We start from the raw sequence: 24,518 nt of genomic DNA, 5'->3' as shown, positions 1-24,518 counted from the left end.
GATCAGACAATAAGGATGGTATTCATTTCCATTATCTGATAAATACTGAATATTTCAGTAGTGCATCAATTTGAAAGATTTCTGTATTTTCTCAATTGCTTTGGGAGTTGTTTGTGATTGAAACTATTTCTGTTTATTTTATATTTAGTTATCAAATAATAGCCCTAGAAATGCATTATTTCCATTTACTTCCATGTTTGCTCTGTTGGTAATGGATTGTGCTTGTGGTGTTCATATGGTCTGCCCTAATGGGATGTAGAAGCAATTAATCCATGAGTCCACCTAGAATAGGGATACATCTGCTTGTATGCATCCATGGAATGTTGTATGCACAGAACATTTATTGCTTGCAGTCAGTTGACTGGTATGGACGTTTATCTGTCTCAGGGATGTGCTAACTACCTCCTCCAATAGATGGAAAAGGATTGAAGCACTGAACAATGATGGTTTTCAAAGTCTTCAGAATTCTTCAATCCCTTCATGTGACATCTCAAGATTGCCTGACCTTTCATTTGATAGATTGCAAGTTAGTGACGAAGAGTGCCAGAATGGTCTTAAAAGGTTTTTTGGTAGATATGTTGCACGGGGTGCTGTACTGGATGAAGAATATTGGGTAAATCTTCTTGTCTGAAAGATTCGTTGCATTGTGAAACTCTTGAAGAGTTCGGTGTCACCTACACATGCACACCCTTCTTGACTTATGGTTCCTTCTGTTTCATAATAGACAGCAGCATGGCTACGGGCCGAGAGTCACTGGGAAAATGTGCCATACTTACGGTCAGTTTTCCCCCTTATTTGAGTTTTAGCATGTCACCAACTTTTCTTTGTTCATTTTAGTTGTTTCAGAGTTTTTTTTTTCTCCCAACTCTTTGCCATGGCATCGTGCCAATATTCACCATTTCGTTTCACAGACATGTTGATGTTTACAAAAGGAACTTCGCAGAACAGGTTTGTTTTTATTGTCAGACTAAAGTAGATAGTTAAGTTATATGTTTGTCACGTCTCTGATGACACTGTATACTTCTTTTATTAAGCATTTGTTGTTTACAGACTAGCTTAGGATTCTTTGGTGCTCAGTGACCTATAGGATGTGTTCTACATGCTTTTTCCCCTTTTTTGGGTTTTTTTTATAATTTTAGCAACTGTATATGTAATTTAGAGAGAGAGAGGTGATTATAAATCTGTATGACAAAAGATTTTGTTAAGAACATGGTCATCAAAATGGACACACAAAAATCCCATAGTCTGATATTGTTGTTGTTGGTACTGGTGTTGTTTCGATGTATTACATGGATGATAGTATGTAGTTTCTACTTTTGAGAGTTCGACTAGACTGTTGACTATTCTTCCTTATTGTTCTTCCAAAATCTAAATTTATTCAAACCTTGCCCTCTGTATTGTAGGAGTTCAATTCTTTGAAGGAGCGATGTGCTGAACACCCAGGAAGCACATTCAAGTGTTATTGTATTGTTGCAGTACGTATATTACATACTATTCCTCTTTTTTCTTTTCATGTGATGGACATATAATGTTTTTTTTATTGGTTAACGATTATTGTTTTATTTGCAATTTAACATGCACAGTTAACTGTTTTATTAGGATAAGGGTGTGGAAATGAGATACACAATGAGTACGAGTGACATGTGATGACAATTGTTTGGTGCATATATGGGATTTTTTTTTTTAGATATCTGCTCTCATGGATTGTTAATTGCAAATGCTTAGCAGATGCTAATAAGTGACAGTGATGCTGCATTGACTTGTAGACATCTCTCATTTTTGTCATTTTTGGGGTGTGCATCAGGTCGCGTACCGCCGTACCCCACCCAGAATGGGATGGCGTGGGTGGGCTGAGCTGTGTGCAGCCTAAATCTGATAAGACCTGGATCTGGCCTGTGTCAGACAGTATGTTTTTGGATGGGTCTCTGTTGGAGCATAACCAAGTTTTTTTCCCTGTACCCAGGTTTTGGGCCTAAGCTTCATCATAATACATGGCCCAGCCTGAGCCTGTTGGGATATCAGGTTGGTCTGTTGGCGAGTCAAGGACTTTCTAAATGGCCTTTTGGGCCATAGTGAGCCCAATCCAGTCTATGACAGGGTGGAAATTCGGTACAACTCGCCAAGAATGCAGTCAACCATGTGTACGAGGATGGCTTGTCTTATCTTTTGTTGTTTTTTATTTAACAAAAAGTATTTTACCTCACCCAAATTTATCTCATTTTGAAACCATTATGTCTAACATGTGATGTGGATGGTTAGGTTTGTAATGAAATGGTGGTCTTCCACGAATGCCCTTGGAATGATCGAACGAAGTGTCTAAAAGACACTTTAAGCAAAGCCTTAAAAAGGGTAAAATAGGAACAACACACACATAAATAAATAATTTTATTTATGTAAAAAAGATGCTTGAAAAGCATTACAATAAGTGAAGTTTACAAGGGAGCTGCACCCCTATTTATACAAGAGCTAATTTCTTGCTGTTGGACTAGTCCACCGGCTAGAAATCTAGCTGTTGGACTAGTTCCAACAGCTAGTATTTGGTTAAGTTCCAAGTGGAACTTAACCAAACTAGATATTATCTAGTTCGATACGAACTAGATAAGATTTATTGTACAATAATTTTATAGAAAATAAAAAATAAAAAAATAAATATATATAATAATATATTATTATTATTATTATTATATATCTATATTACATTTTAACACTCCCCCTCAAACTTACGGTACAATGAGCGAAAGTTTGTTTAAAAGGAAGTGAAATCTGGGAGCCGCAAGAGGTTTGGTGAAAAAATATGATAGTTGGTACTCAAATGTAACATATGACAGATCAATGGTGCCGTGTATGTACTCCTCTCGAACATAGTGACAATCCATCTCTATGTGTTTGGTACGTTCATGAAAGGTCCAGTTGCTTGCGATGTAGATTGCACTCTTATTGTCACAGTACATGCGTGAGGCCTGTGTTGCTTCAGCTCCCATGTCAGTTAACAGTCTTCGGAGCCAAACAACTTCCATTGTGGTGATTGCCATGACTCTATATTCGGCTTCAATGGAGGAAAGAGAGACTTTTTGCTGCTTCTTGCACCTCCATGATATGAGAGATTCACCTAAGAACACAAAAAAACCAATGGTTGAGTGCCTATCATTAGGATCACCTCCCCAGTCAGCATCAATATAAGCAATTAAATTAAAGAAGATGATGCAGACAAGAAAAGTCCTCGTGAAAGAGAACTCTTTAAATATCTAATAATGCGTAAAACTGCTCCCATGTGAACAAAGGTGGGAGCATGTTGAAATTGACTAGCTGTGTTGACAACATGTGCAATGTCTGGCCGAGTGATAGAAAGGTAGGAAAGAGCTCCAACAAGTTGTCTAAGTGGAGTAGGATCTTCAAGTCGTTTTCCATCATCATTTTTCATCTTAACATTAACTACTTATAGAGTATCTACTTTCTTTTCATCTGAGATGCCAGACCTGCAAACAATGTCAAAAGCAAATTTAGTTTGAGAAATCAAATACCCTCTAGGAGAATAAGCAACTTCTATGCCGAGGAAATATCGTAATAGTCCTAGATCAGACATCTCAAAATGAGTTTTAAGAAGAGTTTTGATATTAGCAACACCTCTAGTGATGATCATATCATTCACGTAAAGAAGAAGGATAATGATACCCGCATCAGATTGCTTAATAAACAAGGTAGTGTCAGTCAAACAAGAACGAAAACCAATATTAGTCATAACATGACTAAACTTGTCATACCAGGCTTTTGGTGCCTGTTTAAGACCATAAAGCGCTTTCTCAAGACGAAGAATTTTACCCTTAGGAAGACTAATACCAAGAGGAGCTTCCATGTATACTTCTTCAACAAGTCTCCCATTTAAGAATGCATTTTTAACGTCCATTTGAAATATAGGTCATTTCTTAATAGAGGCTAAGGCAATTAAAGTTCGAACTGTGGTCATTCGAGCCACAGGAACCAAGGTTTTCTCGTAATCAATGCCATACTCTTGAGCGTAGCCTTTGGCTACAAAACGTGCCTTGTATCTTTCTAGGGTCCCATCACTTTTGGTTTTGACTATATAGACCCATCGACAACCTATAGGTTTCTTTCCAAGAGGTAGGTCTTGGATGAACCAAGTATTGGCTTTTTCATAGCTTCTAGCTCTAATTTCATAGATTCAATCCATTCTGCATGATTTTTGGCTTCAAAATATGAGGAAGGTTCAACATAGGATTGAATTAAAGCAAGAGCTGCCCTATATGAGGGTGAAAAAGATTCATAGGACACAAACTTCCTGGGGGTCTAGAGATTCTAGAAGTCCTACGAGGAGGAACTTCAGAAAATCTTTCTAACGCGCATGGAGGGCGTTGCTCTCCAATTCTTCGTCTTGAATACTGAAGACTAACATCCCTACTAGTTTGATCTTCAGTATCAAGATCAAAGCTAGTAGGGCTTTGGTCATTGTCAAAACTATATTAAAAATCCTCTTCATCGGATTTGGAAGTTAAGTCAATTAAAAAGGAATATTCAGTAATATCCTTGTGTTTTTCACTTTCAAAAAAATTCTCTTTTTCAAGAAAGGTCACATTCCTTGACACATATAATTTATTATTTTGAACATCGTAACATCTGTATCCTTTTTGGTTTTCGGCATATCCTAAAAAGGCACATGGGATTGCACGAGGGGAGAATTTATCGTTTTTGTTTGTAAATACAAAACATTTGCAGCCAAATACTCTTAGTCTGGAGTAGTCTCGAGCTAAGGTATAAAGTTTTTCAATCGGAGATATGTTTTCTAAAGAAGAATATGGCATTCGGTTTATGAGATAAGTAACAGTTAAAGCTGCTTCTACCCAAAACCCTTTTGGCACTTGGCTTGCTATTAATAAAGTTCGAGTGATTTCCATAATTTGACGATGTTTGCGTTCTGCAAGACCATTCTCTTGCGTGGTGTTTGGGCATGATCGTTGATGAATAATGCCATATGAAATAAGATAGTTTTTAAACTCTCTAGACATAAATTCTCCTCCTGAATCAGTGCGAAAAATGGAGACATTACTTTGAAATTTGTTTGTGACCATTTTATGAAATATTTGAAAGTGAGTAAAAACTTCATTTTTATGTTTAAGAAAATAAATCCAAGTATGTCTAGTAAAATCATCTATAAAGATGACATAATATGCAAAACCACCTTTAGAAATTACTGGTGCGGGTCCCCAAACATCCGAATGTATTAACTCAAGTGGTTTTGAAGAGACAAAAGTTCTACTAACGAAAGGTAATCTTTTCATTTTTCCAAGAATGCAGTCTTTACAAGCAAAATTTTCAGATTTACAAAACTTTTCCAAATTTGGAAAATATTGGATTTTAGACATATATGAGGATGGCCGTCTTTTGTGCCATAAGTCTGTTTTCAATTTCTGAACATTTAAGCAAAAAACATTCTTGAGTAGCTCCAAAAAATCCATGTAATATAGTCCTCATTCTCTATGGCCTTCCCGAATCAACTTCCCTGACTGACGACCCTGTATCCAGCAACCATCAAAATAGAAGGATATATTATGTCCATAATCAGAAATTTGAGAAACAAATAAGAGATTCAAATTAAGTTTTGGGATATATCTAACTTCTGAAACACAAAAGTTTTGTGTTTTTCAAAACACCAATTCCCTTTATTTCAAGAGATGTTCCATCTGCTGTAAAGACTTTTGAAATACTTGAGTTATTTTTAAGACATTTGGATAATCATTTATAATGTGGGGTCATATGAAATGAGGCACCAGAATCTAAAAGCCAAGGAAAGTTACTTGGACGGGAAACAGATGCAACTGCCGCTCCAGTTGAGGCTTCAGCGAAAGAAGAGACCCCTTGAAGAAGAGGATGAAGGATCTCCATAAGTTGAGCCATAGAAACATGTGCATCTTGATCTTTTGATTCTTCAACTGATGCAACCTTTTTTTCATCTTTTTTATTTAATTTTGGACATTGAGGCCTATAATGCCCCGATTCATGACCGTGATGACAAATCACCTTTCTTTTATCAAACTCGCTATTTTGCCTCCCAAAATGAGGTGGCCTGTAAGTGCGAGTGTGATTCCCAGGCCTAAATACAGATAGGACGGAATCATCATCAGTTTTAGAGGAACCTTTTCGGAGACGATTTTCCTCCATTGTTAGTTTTTCAATAGTTTCAACAATGGAGGGAATCTTTCCCCGGTGAAGGAGGACCGATTTGGTGGTTTCAAATTCCGGCCTTAACCCAGTTATAAATTGGTAAAAGTGTTCAGCATCAAGTTGCTTTTGGCGAAGCTCAATGTCTTCGGCACAATGCCACTTTGGTTCTAAGAGAGAAAGTTTATCCCAAAGTTTCGACAACCCATTGTAATATTCACGAATCGTTTTATCACCTTGAGTCATTATTCGAACCTTTTCTTGGAGGTTGCACACATGTGCAATATCTTTAAGGGAATGCATATTTTTAAGGTGTTCCCATGCCTTATCGGCATGATCAATTTTGGCAACGCTTGAACATTTTTTAATGTCAATGCTATTGATAAGCCATGACATTATTTTTGCATGAACCATTCTCCACTCTTTCTATTTTTTCTCATAAGAGGCTAGGGCTTTGATTTTCTCTTCTTCCGATAGAGGAACCTCTTTATCTCCCTCTTTTTTGGTAAGAGATATTTTAGGTTCTGAATCAGAACCATCCACAATCCCTCATAAACCTTTTTCCCATATATGGTACTTCATGATAGAAGCCCATGTTACATAATTCGTATCACTTAACTTCATGGGAATGATAGTGACTTTATCATTGTCATCCATCGATTACAAGGGAAGAGAAATAATAGGGATAGAAGAGAAGAACAATAAAAGAATGAAAAAGGAAAGGGATACAAGACGTGTGAGCTCTTCAAATGAAGTGATAAAACACTTCCTTTCAAGCGGCAAAACACTTTTGCAAGGGGCACAAAAACCGAGGCAGCTTTTCTCCAAGATCTAATATTCCCGTAGCTCTGATACCATGTAATGAAATGGTGGTCTTCCACGAACTCCCTTGGAATGATCGAACGAAGTGTCTAAAAGACACTTTAAGCAAAACCCTTAAAAAGGGTAAAATAGGAACAACACACACATAAATAAATAATTTTATTTATGTAAAAAGGATGCTTGAAAAGCATTACAAGAAGTGAAGTTTACAAGGGGGCTGCACCCCTATTTATACAAGAGCTAATGCTCTCCCTTCCAGCTGTTGGACTAGTCCAATGGCTAGCTATGTCACACGGACTCGGCTCCAAGGTCGCCGCACCCGCGTCGACACGCACCGACACGGGTGCGGCTCGGACTCGGTCAACCCGACCCTGAGTGTGGTCAACGCACCCAGGGTCATTTTGGTCCATTTTTTGGGAATTTTTTTTTTGAATTTTTTTTTTGAAATTTTCTGGGCTACAGTTGTAAGGAAAAAAACCCATCACAACTAAAAAACCTGTACACTTTCAAGTTTTAAGTACAGAATGGGCACAACTCAAGTTTTTGTGGTTTTTTCCTGTATGAAGAAAGTGAATTATTACAGTGTATGAAGAAAGTGCCCAAAAGTGAATTATTCCTGTATGAAGAAAGTGTACAGAATGCCTTCACAACTCATCACCTGTCCCCTAATGGGCACAACTTTGACCGAGTCTTATATATATATATTTTTAATATATATATATATATATATATATATATATATATATATATATATATATATATATATATATATAGCCGAGTCCCCGTGTCCAAAATTTTTGAAATTGCGCCGCACCCGCACCCGCACCCATGTGACATAGATGGCTAGAAATCTAGCTGTTGGACTAGTTCCAACAGCTAGTATTTGGTTAAGTTCCAAGTGGAACTTAACCAAACTAGATATTATCTAGTTCGATACGAACTAGATAATATTTATTGTACAATAAATTTAAAGAAAATAAAAAATAAAAATAATAAATATATATATAATAATAATATATTATTATTATTATATATATCTATATTACATTTTAACAAGGTTGCACTATCATGATGGTTTCAAATCCTACGGTTGTTATCTTCCAGCTTGCTTATACAAAAAAGTACATCACACCTCCATAAGAACTTGCTTCAAGCCCCCCCCACCCCCCACCACCACCACACACTCTCTCTCTCTCTCTCTCTCTTTCTCTCATCCCTATGTTTTGAGATTTTATGTAAGGAATTAAGGATATATTTATAAAAAATTTAATAACAGCTTTTCTCTAATTTCAATCAATCCTCTAACTTCAACCATAGATGATAGAATTCACATCCATGATTTTCGCTCTTGAACTCATATTCGTGTTTTGGTGTGTTAAAGTTTGTGCTGTGCGTGCATGTGGTCATTATGTCCTAATTTCACAAAACTGTTGAATCTGTATTATGTCTATATCCATGGACATAGGTTGTAATCTTGCTTTATTCCATCCACGATAATCGAAAACCTTGGGATGGAAACTTGGATTCTTTTTCCCTAACAAATGTGATGCATATGTTCTTATAAGATAAATATAAATATAAATATAATAGTGTAAACATCAAGGTTTAAAGATATTTATGTCCAAAGATGTATATTGTTTTACACCTTTTGAAACTCTAGATGATAAAAACATTACCAACTTGGCCTTGGCCTATCGGTAACTGCACTATGAAAACTAGTGGCTTTTAATGATCGGCTAAAGGTTCAAGCCTTGGTATCCCTTTCTTTCTTGAACTCTTGGTATTGCTGGTATGGTGAATCAATGGGCAAAGAGTCCTACAATTTGGATGACCATGTGAAGATATCCACTCCTAGGAACCATAAGTTGCTTGCTGTCTGGATCTCTTGTGGACATTGATGTCATATTGATGAAACTTCTTTCACTCCTTTAATTTTGTAGCCACCCTTAACCAACCAAAATAAGTGTTGTATTTGACTTCTGAAATTTGAGACCTTTCTTTTGATATCCTTGTATATACTTATTTTTTTGTCCTCCGGGACATTCATATCTTGAACCTGCCTACCTGCCTTAAAGTCTTAATCTGAACTAGCTAGACCCAACCAACAAAATCAAATCTGAACTGACAACCAACCCAATCTAGTGTGCACCTAACTTAACCCAAAGACAATCCTAATTCAACTCAATCTAAAGTTCCAGCCTAATCCAGCTTGGGCCCACCTCAAATGTAAATCAGGCTGTATGCTACTGAGTCCAACGCAAACCCACCAGAACTAATCCAACTCAAAAGGCTCGGTGGAGACCGAGTTCCATACGAACCAGCATAGCAGTGAAGCAACCAATCCCTAACCCAACCTAGTGTGCACCCAACTTAACCCAAAGACAACCCTAATCCAACTCAATCTAAAGTTCCAGCCTAATCCAGCTTAGGCCCACCTCAAATGTAAATCAGGCTGTATGCTACTGAGTCCAATGAAACCCAACCAGAACTAATCCAACTCAAAAACCTCGATGGGGACCAAGTTCCATCTGAACCCAACATAGCAGTGAAGCAACCAATCCTAGCCTTTGGGGTATGGTGAAGGGGGGAGCATACTATTGGTTAGGTTGGCTTGGACCCAGATTCTCAAATCTGGCATGGATCTTGGTTATCTTTCAGCTCAATGTGGACTTATGTTCGTTCCCACTCCAGATTCATATAATACCCAGCACGAAGCTGTTATATCCATGTTTTGATGTCCATGGACAAGGATAGCATGTTCTGTGGATTTGTCCATGCCATGATGTCCAAAGATACCTAAGAGTTTACCTACTTTGGGTCTTTGACTAGAGAAGAATACTACCTTCCAAGTAATTTGCTGGTGTGGTTTTGATAAGTTTCAATCATATAATGTCATTAGATATCTTTGTTTTTTTTCTTTTTATTCTTCTTAGGTTACTCTTGTTGTTATAATATTGGTACTGATAATTATTATTATTTTAATTTCAGGCCAAGAAGGAAGAAAAAAAATGTTAGACGGACTTTGTTAAACAGCATTGTTGGGACTCTTGATGTATGCATTCGGTCATTTTTGCAAGGGGAGACCTTCCCTGGGGTTAGTTTTGCGAAGGGCTAATTCTTATTCTACTTTTTAAAACAAGTTTTAATCTTCTCTTAACATATCACACACAGACACACTTGCAGTTTCTCTATAGTATTTGTAATCTGGCTTGTGGGTATCTAATAACTTATTGAATCTATTTTTTTTCAGAACAGCCATGCATAAATTGGTCAACTCGTTTCTGAATTTCCTTCAGTTTTAGGTAAATAATGTATGGCCTAATGATGGTTTTCCTTTTAGGAGCTGAGACGAGCTACAACATTTGCTGCTGTTGGTGCCTGTTGCCTGGGAAGGTATGCTTATGTTGCAAATCTCTGTGTTGCAAAATATGCTCGGCGTCAAGGTATTGGAACAAATATGATGTATTTGGCTACTGAATTTGCAATGTTGGCAGGTATCTTCTCTTTGATACTTTGTAGAGCATGGACCTATTTTTCCTTTTTGGTTTATGTTCTTTAATTGGAGTTTTCTCATTTTATTTTCTTTGCTTTTAGGTATCAAGAAGATATTTATTCATGTTAATGTGGATAACAAGTCTGCTCAAGAACTTTATCAGAAGATTGGTTATGAGGTTAGATACTAAACAAATTCCAATATATTTTTATTTATTCAATCTGTACTTGCGATAATGTTTCATCACCTAATGGTTATTTTGTTTTGACCATTTGAAGGCACTAGAAAGATTTGAATATCTTTTATCTAAACCCTACAACCTTGGCCTCTGCATCCATTTTGTTCCATCCAACTTTACTAAGTTGTATTGAGTCTTGTATATTTGGTGTAAGGATCTGTCATGGGAACATGTTAAGCCGTGTGGCATTTTAGCAACATGACACGAGGACATGACAAGTGACACACTATGACATGTGTCATACAAACATATCTTCATTTTTCAGATTTTATTTCTTTTGATATCTATCTGTGTTTTTTTTAATAGTTTGAGTTGAGACCTTAGTTTTATGTTTGTACTTGGTAAATTATGCAAAAAAGGTTAAATATAATTTTTTAAAAGTTAAATATTTAAAAGATGCATGCTCTCCATATATGTATTAGTGTCCATGTGGCGTGGGTGAGGACTGTGGGAGTTGGTGTGAAATTGTCACAGATCTCGTTCTTGGGATTTTCTTGGCATGAGAAAATTTTGTGATATTTAAAACAATTGTTTTTCTTGGGAAAATGTCAGTTAATTAAAAATAATAAATATTATTATAGTAAAATGTATATTTAAATAATACTAGGTGAAATGATTCAAAGCATAGCAAAAAAGGGCCAAAAAACAAATGTTTTCTTGGGAGAATCTCGATTAATTAAAAATAATAAAAATATAAGTATTATTATAGTAAAATGTATATTTAAATAATACTAGGTGAAATAATTCAAAGCATAGCAAAAAAAAGGCCAAACAACTAGTTGGATACATTTTTTTTTCAAAAACAAAGGACAAATAATCCTATATTGAAGGATGTGGAGGAGCCACCCTCTCACCTATATATATTAACATCCAACACATTGCCAATCTGGTTAGAATGCAAACATCCAACATAATTGACACTCCGATCAGATTGCACATGCTCCCACCGTGGCCAACCTGATCAGATTTCACACACAAACACCATGACAAATTTGATCAGATTGCACATGAGCAACGAGTGGCAAATCTGGTCCAGATCGCACACCCACGAAGAGTGAGAAATCTGATCAGATTGCACCTGCATGAACAGTGGCAAATTTGATCAGTTTGCACAGGCATGCCAAGTCTGAGAAAATCACACAACACACCACTTGACGGTCTGAGCATTACCACACATATATACATATTAGCAACTGATGTTAATAACATAATCATGCTCAACAATTATCATGTTTTTTACAAAAAGGTGCAATAAAATATTCGATGTCACATTTTTTTGTTATCTTCAATTTATTTTATTTACATTAAAAAATGTGATACATCGAAAATAACAGTGATAGTTGTGACTATGATGTGAAACCTGCCAATAGAAGTTGATTAGGCATGTGCTGACAACTTGATGACTTAATTTAGGTTGCCTATAAGATGAGCCTCTAGTCCATCAATCTACTTGGGTTGTGTTGTGTCCACAATTATGAACCTTGACTCAAATGGATTGCAAATTTATGTTGATTTTCTTGACAAGATAAAAATATATAATTGAAGGAGCTTTCGTTGCATGTTGAAAATTCTCTCTCTCAAGAAATTATATATATATATATATATATATATATATATATATATATATATATATATATATATATATATATATATATATATATATATATATAGTCACTAGAATATGAGAACTGGAAATATGAGAAGTACTGTTAAAAGTAATATTCATAAGTCTCATGGGGTGGTCATACGTAATTTAGCATAATTACGTATGCCTCCTTGTAATCTTGTTCCACCTAATCACCTATTTAAATAGGTGATTAGGGTTAATGAAAGAATCAAACTATCTCTCTCTCTCTCTCTCGTCCATCTCTCTTTCTTTCTTGTTTCTCTGAAACAGAATCTAGGTTTGACAGACTGTAACATGGTATCAGAGCGGGTCTCCCTTCTGGGATGACGCTGCTGCTGAGGTTGCTCAAGGATGCTGCCAATCGTGAAGGGTGAAGCAGGAGTGGTGTCGCTGGATCGTGATCAGGATGCTGCCAATCGTGAAGGGTGAAGCAGGAGTGGTGTCACTGATCTCTCTCTAGGATGATGTTGGTCGTGAAGTGTGAAGCAGGAGTGGTGTCGCTGGATCGTGATTAGACTGCTGCCAATCGTGAAGGGTGAAGCAGGAGTGGTGTCGCTGATCATCGTGATATGCTCGTGGATTTTAAATAAAAAAAGGAAACTTCTGCACAAGTCGTGTGTGCTGGTGTTGTAACCGTGACTATGTTGCGTTGAGGCTGCTGCTGATCAGAAAGAGTGTGTATTATCATCGTGAACCAGTGATCTGAAGCCATGACTTGGATCAGGTTGGTGCCGTTCCAAGTGGAGATCTGGTCTGTTGAAAGTTTTTGTCAGACGCTGATCTGAAATCAGATCTGATCACAGATTTGGAAGGAGAAGAGCATAAGATAGTGTTGCGCAGAAACAACAAGTGTCTTGTTGCTGTCCCTGGTGAACAATTTTTTTGTTGTTGTTATGGTTGATTCAAGTGCTCTAAACAATGACAAAAAATTAGAGGCCATTGGTGAATATAAGGCCTTTGTGAACCCCTTTTCATATGGATCCTCAGTTAAGCTAGATGATACTAATTATGCAAGGTGGTCTCGCACCTTTATGATGTCTGTTTCGGGCCATCGAAAAAACACATTCTGTTGGAATTGGAACCCACTGAAAGAACAAGAAAATATGTCTCCTGGGACGAAGACAATGACATTGTGATGTCATGGATAATGAACAGTGTTCAACCTCATATAGCTGATGGACTGATTTATTATACCTCAGCTAAACAAATGTGGGACAATCTCCGTGATACATATTCTTATGAAACCAATGTGAGTCGTATTCTACAAGTTGAGCAAAAGATTTATCAATTGCAACAAGGAGATCAAACTTTGGCCCAATACTATGCCTCTGTTAAATTTGCTTTTGAGAGGTTAAATGCACAGAGACCCTTATGTTGCACCAAACAAAAGTCCCATCAGGAGCATACTATGGTTGCCCGGTTCCTTGCAGGATTATCATCTGATTTTTCAGTTGTCAAAGTTCAAATGCTAACTAGTTCTGATGTTCCTACTCTTGCAGAAGCCTATAATCGTCTGAGTAGGCTTGCCATCACTCTTCCTCAAACTCAATCTGAATCACAGGCATCCGCCCTTGCAATCACCTTAAGTCGTGGAAGAGGTACTTTCTTGAATTTTCGAGGAAGAGGTCTCGATTGAAATACTGGAGGAAGAGTAAGGCTTCAATGTTCATATTGTGGTAAACTGGGACATCTTGAAGATAGGTGCTGGGATAAGACTGGTCAATCTCCTATCCCATCATCCAAAATGAATGTGTCTAAGGCTCAAGTTGCTTAACTCGAGGCAGAGAACCCCACTACCTCCTCTAGTGATTCAGTTATTCTCAGTCGTGCAGAGTATAATGAATTGGTGTCCCACCGGCTTCCAAGTTCGAATACTCCTATGCCTGTTGCTGCTGTGGCATGCTCTACAGGTGATAGCCTGAGTTATCAAGGTAGTAGATGTATTATTGATTCGGGTGCCTCTAGGCACTTGTGTGGGACTTCCCATAATTTTTCTAAGCTACATCCTATTGCTGAGCCTCACAATGTTATACTTGCTGATGGGAGATCTTCTCCGGTTGTAGGCCAGGGAAACATCCCTATATCCCCCACACTTCAATTGACTAATGTCCTTCACGCTCCTTCATTTCCTCAGAACTTACTATCTGTTAGTCGTATTGCTAAGGAAAATAACTGTAGGGTGATATTTGATCCTCTGTGTTGTATTTTTCAGGACTTGCTGACGGGGAAGAGGATTGGTGGAGGCCATGAGGAAGGTGGTGTCTATTATCTACATCAGCCGGTTGGATCAATGAATTATGTGTCTGAGCCATCCTCCAGTACCTATCAGTGGCATCTTCGTCTTGGTCATGTTCCGTTGCCAAAGCTTCGTAGACATATCCCTCAGATTTCTTCGTCTGATTTCTTTCGGTGTGACGCCTGTCAATTGGGCAAACATCACATAAGCTCCTTTCCATCTAGTCAGAGTCCATCGAGTCAGGCATTGTTTGGCATTTTGCATGTTGATGTATGAGGACCTAGTAGAGTACCTTGTCGATCTCAGTGTCGTTATTACTTAGTTATTGTTGATGATTTTTTCAGATTGTCATGGGTTTTCTTAATAAAAGAAAGGTCGGAGGTTGCCTCCATTCTTATGTCTTTTGTTATTGAAATGAAGACTCAGTTTCACTCTCTTGTCAAGATTATCCGCACTGATAAGGCTCTCGAATTTAAGTCAAATGAATTATTACAATTTTATCGAAATCATGGCATCCGTCCTCAAAGCACTTGTGCCCATACATCTCAGCAAAATGACATTGCTGAGAGAAAACATAGGCATCTTCTAGAGGTAGCTCACACTCTTATGTTGTAATCAAATATGCCACCCTCATATTGGGGAGATGCTATTCTCACTGCTTGTTATCTCATTAATCGTATGTCGTCTTCATTCTTGGAAGAACAAATTCTTTTTCAAATTCTCTATCCTAGGGCTCCACTATTCCCTATTTCTCCCAAAGTATTTTAATGTGTTTCCTTTGTTCATAAACTTGGACCTAACCGTGATAAATTATCTGCCCAAGCCATCAAGTGTGTCTTCCTTGGATATCCAAAAAATCAAAAAGGCTACCGGTGCTATGATCCCATCTCCCGTAGAGAGTATGGTAGTGCAGATGTGTCTTTCTTTTAATCTGTTCCTTATTTTTCCACCACTGCATCAAGACTACATGTTGAACATAGTGATACATTGCCTCTTCTCATTCCTCCTTTTCCCTTGGAGTCGTTTTCTCAGATTATTTCTCATTCTCAGTCTTCCCCGACTGGTCGGTATCATGATCCTCCTCTGGTGTACACTCGTAGATTACCACCTGAATCAACACCTACATCATTGCCTTCTTCAGAAGTAAGTTCTCCTGAAAATATTGAGATGTCTAGTGTTGATGATGATAGACCGATCACTCTCAGGAAAGGTAAAAGACAATGCACATTACATCCTATTTCCAAGTTTGTTTCTGAGGCACACCTTGGGGTTCACATGAAGAATTTTATCTCTGCTCTTTCTGCCACTTCTGTATCACTTAATCATCATCAAGCGTTATTAGATCCTAAGTGGAAGCAAGCGATGCAGGTTGAGATGGATGCCTTGCTCTCATGTGACACATGGGATTTGGTTGTTCCTCCTACTGATGCAGATATCGTTGGATGTAAGTGGGTCTACAACATTAAGTACAACTCAGATGACTCAATCGAAAGGTAAAAGGCTCGGTTGGTCGCCAAAGGGTATACTCAAACATATGGGGTTGACTTTTTTGAGTCCTTTTCTCCAGTAGCTCGTCTTGGGACTATTCAGTTGGTCATATCTGTAGTTGTTCATTATGGATGGAGTTTATGCTAGTTAGATGTGAAAAACACCTTATATGGGGATCTGTCTGAGACTGTGTACATGCAGCAACCTCCTTGGTTTGAGGTTCAGGAGGAGTGTAACAAGGTGTGCAAATTAAAAAAGGCTATATATGGTCTTAAACAAAGTCCCCGTGCATGGTTTCAGAAGTTATTTGAAATGATGTCTGCATTTGGCTTCAACAGGTCTTCTTCAGATCACTCCTTGTTTATCAAGAAAACCTCCGCGTGTATTGTGGTTATGGTTGTATATGTAGATGATATTATTCTTACAGGGAGTAGTGCAAAGCAAGGTTTTAAAACCCGTGACTCGGGACTCAACTCGTTCTTTATTGACTCGTGACTCGGCGGGTCAACTCGGTGACTCGGACCGGGTTTTGTTAACTTTTGATTTTAAAAGAAAAACAATTTATAATTTGTCTCAAACCATGTTTTTCAGTAAACAAGAGATCCTTGGGTTGTGTAAAGGCATGTAATCACTGAAACTGGGAGAGAGATGTGACTCTTTCTTAGGTTGCTTTTGAGCTGATAACAATTGGCATCAACTAAATTAGCTTGGTTTTTGCTTGTATTACTTCCTGGGTTTGTCATTTTCTAGTTAAACCATTCATAGAGAGCAGTAGCATTGAAAAATGCATAGGCTGATCTCTCCCAGACTATTTCACAGGAATATTCCCAACTTACCAGTTACCCTTGTGTCATGGCCCCTTTTACAGTATTCTTAATGAAAAATTGAATAACAATGGCATGCCATGTGTCCTTTTTGTTATCCATGTGACCATATATAAATGTACATCCTTGACAAATGAACAAAGGTCATTAAAAGCAACTAATGCTGTAGCAAAAAACTCTAGGATATCTTGCTAAATAGCCTTCAAATTTCTTTTTTAGACAAAGGACTACGGAGTAAGTTGAAGAATAACTATGGTGTCAGTTGAAAAATATGAAATTAAGTGGCATGACAAAAATTCTTGAAAGAGATGCAGCATATAAAATCTTGGTTGTTCACTACCAAACAGAGCTAAAACTCTTTTCCCTATGAACACTGGCTCCTAATGTTGTTTCTTATGAATTAGCGAGATTTTTGTATTTTGATGGTTCTGTGCATTGTCAAGCAATCAAGAACTTATGTGAAGCTCTGTTGACATTTGTCTTATTGGTAGAAATTTATGAAAACGTTACGAATCCTCTCTTGAGTGACTTCTAGCTACTGGCCAGTTACCAGTTTCCAACATATACTTAGTTCCTTAATTTTATGCTTCTGATAATACATGATGAATATTATAGTTGATTATGCTATGATAGTGATACTTAGTACCTGTTACGAAGTTAACACACACACAGGGAAGATCCAAGAGCACACATACCACAAATCCAATGAGCACATCAGTCCACCAAATCAGCCAACACAAGGACCACTAAGGACACACTCACAAGAGACCCTAAGGGTCTGTCTGATTGCTTGTCCAAGATTGGACAAACCCTTAGAACATAACAAACAAAACATATGTTTTGTCTGTAACAACCGTACTTCGTCCCATGTTTGTTTAACTCAAATAAAAAATCAAATTTCAAACATCCCAGAACTCGCCCGAGTCAGGCCAAGTCAGGCCCGAGTCAAGGCCGAGTCTTGTCAGGCCGAGTTTGCCTTGCCGGGTTGACTCGTTGGAGGGCCGAGCCGAGTCAGCCGAGTCTACGAGTTAACTCGACGAGTTTTAAAACCATGGTGCAAAGGACATTTCAGACTTCATCTTCAGAAACACTTTGTCACAAAAGATCTCGGTTCTCTTAGATATTTCTTGGGCATAGAGGTGGCCAGAAACAATTAGGGGTTAGTTCTATCACAAAGAAAGTATGTACTTGACTTACTGCAGGAAACATGGATGTTAGGTGCCAAACCAGTCAATATACCAATGGATCCTAAACTGCATATGTATGATGAAAAAGCAGAACCTATTGATAGTAGAAGTTTTAGATCCTTAGTAAGCTTTTATATGTCACTGTAACAAGGCCAAATATCTCCTTAGCCGTGAGCAAGATAAGCCAATTCATGGACAAACCTACTCAAGTGCATTGGCAGACAACTATGATTCTCAGGTATTTGAAATCCTCCCCTGGAAAGGGATTGTTATATAAACAAAGCTCCAGCCTGGATATAATTGCATACTCAGATGCAGACTATGCAGGGGCCATCGATGATAGAAAGTCCACCGCAGGGTTCTGCGTATTTGTCGGAGGAAACTTGATTACTTGGAGAAGTAAAAAACAAACTTTGGTAGCTCGCTCCAGTGCTGAATCAGAATATAGAGCTATGGCTCAAACAACTGCTGAAATGATGTGGGTTAGGTCCATTCTAAAAGACCTTCAAGTGATGATTCCATCCCCAATGTTGATGATGTGTGATAATCGAGCAACTACCTATATAGCTAACAATCCGGTTTTTCATGAGAAAACGAAACACATTAAAGTTGATTGTCACTATATACGTGACTTAGTTCAGGCTGGGCATATTTCTACTAGTCATGTGACTTCTGAAGACAAAGTTGCAGACTCCTTTACCAAGCCTCTCGCAAGTGCAGGTTTCTCAAGATATTGCAGCAAGCTGAGCATGATAGATATATATGCTCCAGCTTGAGGGGGAGTGTTAAAAGTAATATTCATAAGTCTGGTGGGGCGGTCATACGTAATTTAGCATAATTACGTATGCCTTGTAATCTTGTTCCACCTAATCACCTATTTAAATAGGTGATTAGGGTTAATGAAAGAATCAAACTCTCTCTCTCTCTCTCGTCCATCTCTCTTTCCTTCTTGTTTCTCTGAAATAGAATCTAGGTCTGACAGACTGTAACATATATATATATATATATATATATATATATATATATATATAGTCACTAGAATATGAGAACTGGAAATATGAGAAGTACTGTGTGAACCACAATTTTCATGATTTTTTTGTTCTTTTCTCTTAAATTTAACCATGCCCGGTTTGATAAGGACCAGCTCTTGAATAATTCAATTATGATGCATAAATGAGATTTTTTAAGGCTTTAAAAGCAGCAGCTCATAATCTTCATAAATATTTGAGCATTCAAAAGTCATATTTTTTGGTTAAAAGTACACGATCCAACAGTTGATTCCTAGCCATGCCAAACACATCTAGATGGTTGGATTTGCAAAAAAGCACTGGAAATGCCCATACTCCTAGTTCTCATATTTCAGATGAGTCATTAGAATATGAGAACCACCATGTGAACGCGATTTTCATGGATTTTTGTTCTTTGCTCGGTTATATATATATATTGTTAAAATATTATGTCTCTTTTAACTGTAAATTGAAATACCCATCAGGGGTATTTCAGTCCTTTTACTCAATAGGTGTCAGCCACCCTAATGGGCTAACATTTTTACTTTTTCTTTTTTTATTTACTTTTGCCTTTTACACCTTTTTCTTTTTACACTTTTTTTCTTTTTGACTGTTGTGAAAGGGACAGCTCCGTATAGCTGTTGGAGCTGCCCCAACAGTCACAAATGTGACCGTTGGGTGCAGCTCCAACAGTCATATTGAGCTGCACCCTGTGGCTTCTTTTTGCATTATAAATAGGCCTTAGTGGCCCTTGTAAACTCATCCTTTTTTGTGAGTGCATATGCAATAACAATGCTTTTGTAAAGCCCCTCTTGGGAACTTATGAATTGAAGTTCATTTTGTTTCATGCTTTTGTGCATGTGTATCCGTGCATTTGTGCACTTGTGAGTGTTCTCCTTTGTGCACGCTTTGTATTTCTTGTATTGTGGTGTTACACACAATCTCTTTTTGTAGAGATTTTCACACACACACACACACATATATATATATATATATATATATATATATATATATATATATATATATATATATATATATAAAGAAGAGTTCACCTGTTAATGGTATCCAATTTGTAAGTGCTTTTTCATCACTTACTGTCGTCTGAAAATAATCTTCCCATCCTTATCATCCTTGCGTGTGTACATTGATTTCTTAAGTTTTAAGTTCTAATTTTATTGTTGCAGATGGTGGAAGACGCTTCATCCCCTATGGCAATGGATGAGAGGATACTTATGTGTTTGAATCTTTAAGCTAACTTTCACATGGGAGTGCAGACTTTGTGTGAGGTTTTCCATCAGTCTTCGCATAGCACTGGTGTCTGTCCTAGAAGGCAATATATATTTTTTTCTTTGCCTACGGACATTACTCATGTGTGTGTATTTTTGTACAGCAACTAATCGTTGTAAGCGAGATTTGAAGTTTAAACCAACTCTGGTTGTTTTTTTGCCTTTTTGAATGAAATGAATGCTAGTTGCTTAAGGATAGCTGTATTGTGGTCAGGTTTTGTTTTTTTGACTTCCAGCTGCTGGTGAGAGCAATAGAAGGGATATGATTCTTCATTTTTTTCATATACATCGCAGTGATGTAATATGAAGTTGGTTTAATTTTGGTGTTTGATTTCTGTTGGACGTGCCTTAAAGTTTCCCAGGCAGGATTTTGGTAAGAATCTTGGGTGAATCAAGCAAGGTGTGAGTTTGTCAACTACCAATAGATTATTGAGGAAGTCAAGATTCTGTCGGACCTTTGACTTGAATGTTGGATATGGACCAAAACAAAGGTCCATTATCGGGTCTGGACCCTGATTCAAATCCAGCGTTTAGACCTGATATCGTTCTTAGACCATTGTTGCCCCTACTTTGGAGGCTGGGCTTAGCAGGGCTCACAAAGCTGACTGTGAAAGCTGGGGCATTCGCCTGCCCCACAAAGTTGTCCTTATGGGTAATAGGCTGAGCCGGAACAGAACCCAGCACTGATCCCACTATGTTATGCTGCCTTTTGAAGCTATGCAAGTTCCTTTTGAAGCTCCCAACATTGTTATTCTGCCAGTCCACAGATGGAGCAAGGAAAGAAAATTTCAATATCGTTGCTGCAATAATCTTTTAATCCAACTCACATTTGGGCCAATGTTACCTTGAGTACTTATTTTGGGGAGAAGCGCACTTTGAAAGCCCAAAGCTCTACTCACATCACAAACTTTAAATGAAAACATGCTTTCCACTCGTTTTGCAAATTCTTTTCTGCTCACTTTCTAATAGATTTTCTCGCCCTTCCCATCACTTCTGCTTTTTCCACTTGCTCTTCTTTCTACTTTTGATTCCGGCTGTTTCTCTCTCGTTTCCTTTTTCGCTTTCCATAAATTTTCACAATCGCATCATAAACATTTCTCGCTCCCTGTTTTATATTATTATTTTTTAAAAGTTCGCTTTCGCTTCTCTCGTATCCATTTAGGGCCTGTTTGGAATCTCGGCACTGGGATGGACGTTTATGCATTTGGTGGTCCTGTTTAAATCTTGGCGCTGGGATTGGCGTTTGTGCATTTGGAATGGGAAGTGGGGCCCTTTTCTGCTTTGTATTTATACTAAATCATGGATTTGGCAGCTGCCACTTCTTCAAATGCATAAACTCCATAAACGCCCATCCCAGCTACAGATTCCAAACAGGCCCTTAGTATCCTGGTAAATATGAGGTGAGTTCACTAAACTGTCAGAATGATTAAGCTTGGTCTACATTTCTTTCCTTGATTTATGCAGCGAAGAAACTGCCCCTAGGACGGAGACCTAGCCACGCTGCACTTAACCTGCCGTAAGTACGATCATCAGCCCGATAACGTAAAACTTAGTGGGTGCATCCCTCACCTTTAAGGAGCCAATGCAAGGACAGTGACGCTAACCTTGACCGCCTGTCTAATGGCCTAGGCTGCGCCAAACCCCTTTGGTGGGTAAGCTTAGCCCACATGGGTCTCGCCACCCACTTATTATCATGTAAGCGGTAAATGGGGGGTCAGGTTCCAACACCTCAAGGAGCTCTGTACGAAGGGGAGGGCTCCTTGTATAGCGTTGAAAACGTTTAAGAAGGGAAACCTTGGTGGCGGCAACCAACTGCAAGGACTTGATTTATAAACTCACTTTCTAATCAAGGATAACATTCCTTACTTTCGTCAGCATCACCTTTCTCGCGAAAATATCCGGAGAGATGAGGCCAGGGATGGCTAGCTAGAACGAGCTCCCGCTTCCCACAACAGCACCGATCGAGCACAACCAAAGAAACAAGATGGCTAAATTTGGCAGCAACTAAAACACTCCATGCCTAGAAGTTGATCTGCACTCCCTCATGGCTGCAGTTCTGGGCTTATCTCTTCAAGCTTCCTCCTCTTCACATCCTTGCCGCCGGTTCTGTGCAGGAAGAAGCATCGATCCATCGTCTCTTTTCCCCAATGGTGATTTTATAAGCAAGTCTTTGAATGTATTGTTGAAGACTCTTGTTGTTTCCTGATACTCCTTTTCTTGTTGTCAATCATGTTGCTACGGACAGTGTGGTGTTTTTTTTCATGCTTATTGAGTCCTGAAAACACTTGTGTTTAGTGAGAGAGAAGAGGGAACTAGCTAGAAATGGGAGGTGGGTAGTAGCGGATGATCATTAGTATGACTATGTTAATCTTGAGCTCATTTCTTGTTAGACAATCTTGAGCTCAAGATGTGAAACTAATGATATCAATTTGAATACCCAACTCGAGCGCCCGCTGACATAAGAACGAATCGTCCTGAGGATTAGAGTTTGCAATTCTAAAGAGAATTGTTTTTTTTTTTTGAAAAAAAATGCAATTCTAAAGAGAATTGTTGCGATTATGAAATGATAAGGACCCTAATGATGGTTTTTAGGCTGGATGAATCGGAATAAAATTCGCTCACTATCAGAAAAAGGGGAAGCTTGATGCCATCTATTAGAGTGTAGGAGTAACAGTGCATCAAGAAACTTGGAATTAGACTGTATGGGTGACAGATAATTGGTTTAGGAGCCCATACTTTTTGGATAAACAAATATGCAAATCGAATAATGGATCTTGTGGCTTGCTTCATATATTGAAAACCAAAGAAGGTAAACAAAATCAAGCATCGTGGAGAATTGTGGACGGCAAATTGATCCGTATAATTTACACCTTTTAAATTTGAACTTGCATATCATAGTAATGTCTTTTATTTTTCTTCTAAATGGTATTTTCCTATTTCCTTCTTTGTGGTCACTGTCTCTGCATAAATAGGGCTACATACAACTCTTTCACTGGGCTTTCACCCACGCAGACATGCAGAAAAGACTTAATAAAAAGAAGGGAACAATCTCCATGATTATGTTCTCAGCCTAATCTGGCCTAAATGCAGGTCATAGAGAAGGAGAAAAATTGCTGTATTGGATAGCATTCAGTCAATTACTAACATGAGCTAATCAATTTAAGTATGGAAAAATATATAAGCTGAAGATTCATAATGAAATAATGAGGCAAATAATTTGTGGTTTTCGTAAAAAGCACTAGAATTATAAGCATCTCTTTCAGTTATTGCCTTAAGAGTTAACAAATATTTTATTAAGGCTGTGAATCTATCGCCAAGTTTGACAAGCATGTGTTACTGCTTCTCGAGAAGTCAATGTCTGTGACAGATGCATCGGTGGAGCTCTGCTAGATAATATATCGGAACAGTTTTTGACATGATAAGTGGATATTAACAACAGTGTTTGTGCATGCTATGTATCAGTGTGTGTATGCATGTATGTGTCTCATTAAGAGATAATATCAAAATGAAAGACAAGCCAGTAAAAGAAAATATATTACAAATTATATAGAAAATTATATCACTTTTTCAATTTTTTTTTGCATGAATATGCACAAAAATGTGTAAGATCTCTAGCAGCCATTTTTTCTGCTGTTGAATTAAATGTGAGATTGAGACTCAAAGTAAACTTTGAAAAGCTCAACTTTATTGCTATTTAAATGCAGTTTACATTTGTCCTGGAGTATATCTTTCATACCTGCATCTGATAGTGATGAACTAGTTGACATGCTTAGCACATACATCCTGTATTCAATATTATATTCAATTGCAGGCAGACGATGTGTATCATCAACTTGTAAAAGTTCATGCTTTGTAGCTTTCTCAAGCAAAGGTACTCCTGATGTTAAATCCTGGAAAATATTCACCAAGACATCTGGAAACACTGACTCACAATCATCAGACACTAAACAGGAAGATGCTAAAGATCCTTCTGATCAAACAACGGTAAACATGCAATAAATGTGGGGGGCTTCTTTTGTTGCACTATTTATATTTTTGGTTTTCCAAATATGATGCACCGCCATTTCATATGGTTCACATTCATATTTTGTTGGGGTCACCTCATCTGAAGCTGTTGCTTTGATCTTTGTTCTATC

At 37.8% G+C, this 24,518-nt stretch overlaps 2 protein-coding genes across 3 annotated transcripts in view; both read left to right on the top strand.

The window, feature by feature from the left end:
* LOC149814112 (GCN5-related N-acetyltransferase 6, chloroplastic-like) overlaps window positions 1-20,575 on the top strand; it is a 37,074-nt gene extending 16,499 nt beyond the window's left edge. Inside the window, exons 2-9 of the mRNA XM_089989593.1 lie at window positions 388-613; window positions 725-777; window positions 912-948; window positions 1,404-1,475; window positions 9,985-10,090; window positions 10,337-10,490; window positions 10,591-10,667; window positions 20,281-20,575. Of these exons, the coding sequence (XP_089845719.1) occupies window positions 388-613; window positions 725-777; window positions 912-948; window positions 1,404-1,475; window positions 9,985-10,011 (415 nt within the window). The 3' untranslated portion in view covers window positions 10,012-10,090; window positions 10,337-10,490; window positions 10,591-10,667; window positions 20,281-20,575. The remainder of the gene's footprint in view (window positions 1-387; window positions 614-724; window positions 778-911; window positions 949-1,403; window positions 1,476-9,984; window positions 10,091-10,336; window positions 10,491-10,590; window positions 10,668-20,280) is intronic.
* Window positions 20,576-22,264: 1,689 nt separating this feature from the next.
* LOC149814111 (uncharacterized) overlaps window positions 22,265-24,518 on the top strand; it is a 29,385-nt gene continuing 27,131 nt past the window's right edge. The window contains exons 1-2 of one of the 2 annotated variants that reach the window (XM_089989288.1): window positions 22,265-22,532; window positions 24,194-24,366. In XM_089989288.1, the coding sequence (XP_089845414.1) occupies window positions 22,427-22,532; window positions 24,194-24,366 (279 nt within the window). In that variant the 5' untranslated portion in view covers window positions 22,265-22,426. The remainder of the gene's footprint in view (window positions 22,533-24,193; window positions 24,367-24,518) is intronic. The other variant, XM_089989289.1, reaches the window with a different exon arrangement.

This window comes from Nuphar pumila, chromosome 15 (assembly GCF_984573655.1).
Source record: "Nuphar pumila chromosome 15, dmNupPumi1.hap1.1, whole genome shotgun sequence".
In the NCBI taxonomy this organism is placed as follows: domain Eukaryota; kingdom Viridiplantae; phylum Streptophyta; class Magnoliopsida; order Nymphaeales; family Nymphaeaceae; genus Nuphar; species Nuphar pumila.
This window is presented reverse-complemented; position numbering and strand designations above follow the sequence as displayed.